The sequence below is a fragment of the Volvox carteri genome (genome assembly GCF_000143455.1).
Source record: "Volvox carteri f. nagariensis unplaced genomic scaffold VOLCAscaffold_4, whole genome shotgun sequence".
NCBI lineage: Eukaryota > Viridiplantae > Chlorophyta > Chlorophyceae > Chlamydomonadales > Volvocaceae > Volvox > Volvox carteri.
In genome coordinates, this window is record NW_003307547.1 from 2747867 (window position 1) to 2748630 (window position 764).

At 56.9% G+C, this 764-nt stretch overlaps 1 protein-coding gene across 1 annotated transcript in view; it reads right to left on the bottom strand.

Moving 5' to 3' along the window:
* Window positions 1-293: 293 nt before the first annotated feature.
* Window positions 294-764, bottom strand: part of jtpnB9-2b (uncharacterized protein) — a gene marked incomplete at both ends in the record, with an annotated part of 3114 nt that continues 2643 nt past the window's right edge. Inside the window, one exon of the mRNA XM_002946985.1 lies at window positions 294-755. Within this exon, the coding sequence (XP_002947031.1) occupies window positions 294-755 (462 nt within the window). The remainder of the gene's footprint in view (window positions 756-764) is intronic.

Below are 764 nucleotides of genomic sequence, written 5' to 3' on the forward strand. Positions count from 1 at the left end.
ATTGAGAAGCCCCGCCAAGGGCACGGTTCGACCATTCGAGGGCCTGGGCGACCATGCCCACCAGTCCCCACGATTTGCCCTCCACTCCACCAATGCGTTACTAAAGATTGCCCCTCAAGAGCAAGCCACAAGGGATTCAGAGGTCTTGCAGCGCTAATGTTCTGCTACCGTGACCTCACCCATGGGGTCTGCGGCTGCAGGGCCTCCCAGCCAGCCACCCGCATGAAGCTGTAGCTTCTTGAAAGAACACACAGGGCGCCCCGTTTACTGGGGTGTGGCAAGATGTGCACCCATCAAGGCGCAACATCCTCAGCCAGGTAGTAGCGAGGGCCTGTGTTGGACACACTGGCAGCCCTGGCGTCCACCAAGGGGACATTCATGAACTGGTCGACCGCAACTTCGGCATCACTGTTGTTCCCCAGCAGGGGAGCATGCCATTCGACCTCCAGCATCACATCGAACTTATCCCTGTTCAATGGCGACCTGTAGTGGTACAAGCCCAGCACCTTCCCCACCCACATTTTGTCGCTGGAGTTGCATCTCTGGGTGATGAACCAGCAGGCCTGTGATGTCTTAGGCTTGTTGCTATCGAATGCAGTGAGTTCCACGTTGTTGTTGAGCTTGATGGCCATGAGCTTCTCCAAGAACCTGCCTGTGAGATGTATACCACTGACCGGCTTTGACCCCAACAGCAAACCCGGCTGCACCCACACATCTTGGCACCACAGCTCACTGAGGCAGCACTTGGCCAGCACCTACAGATG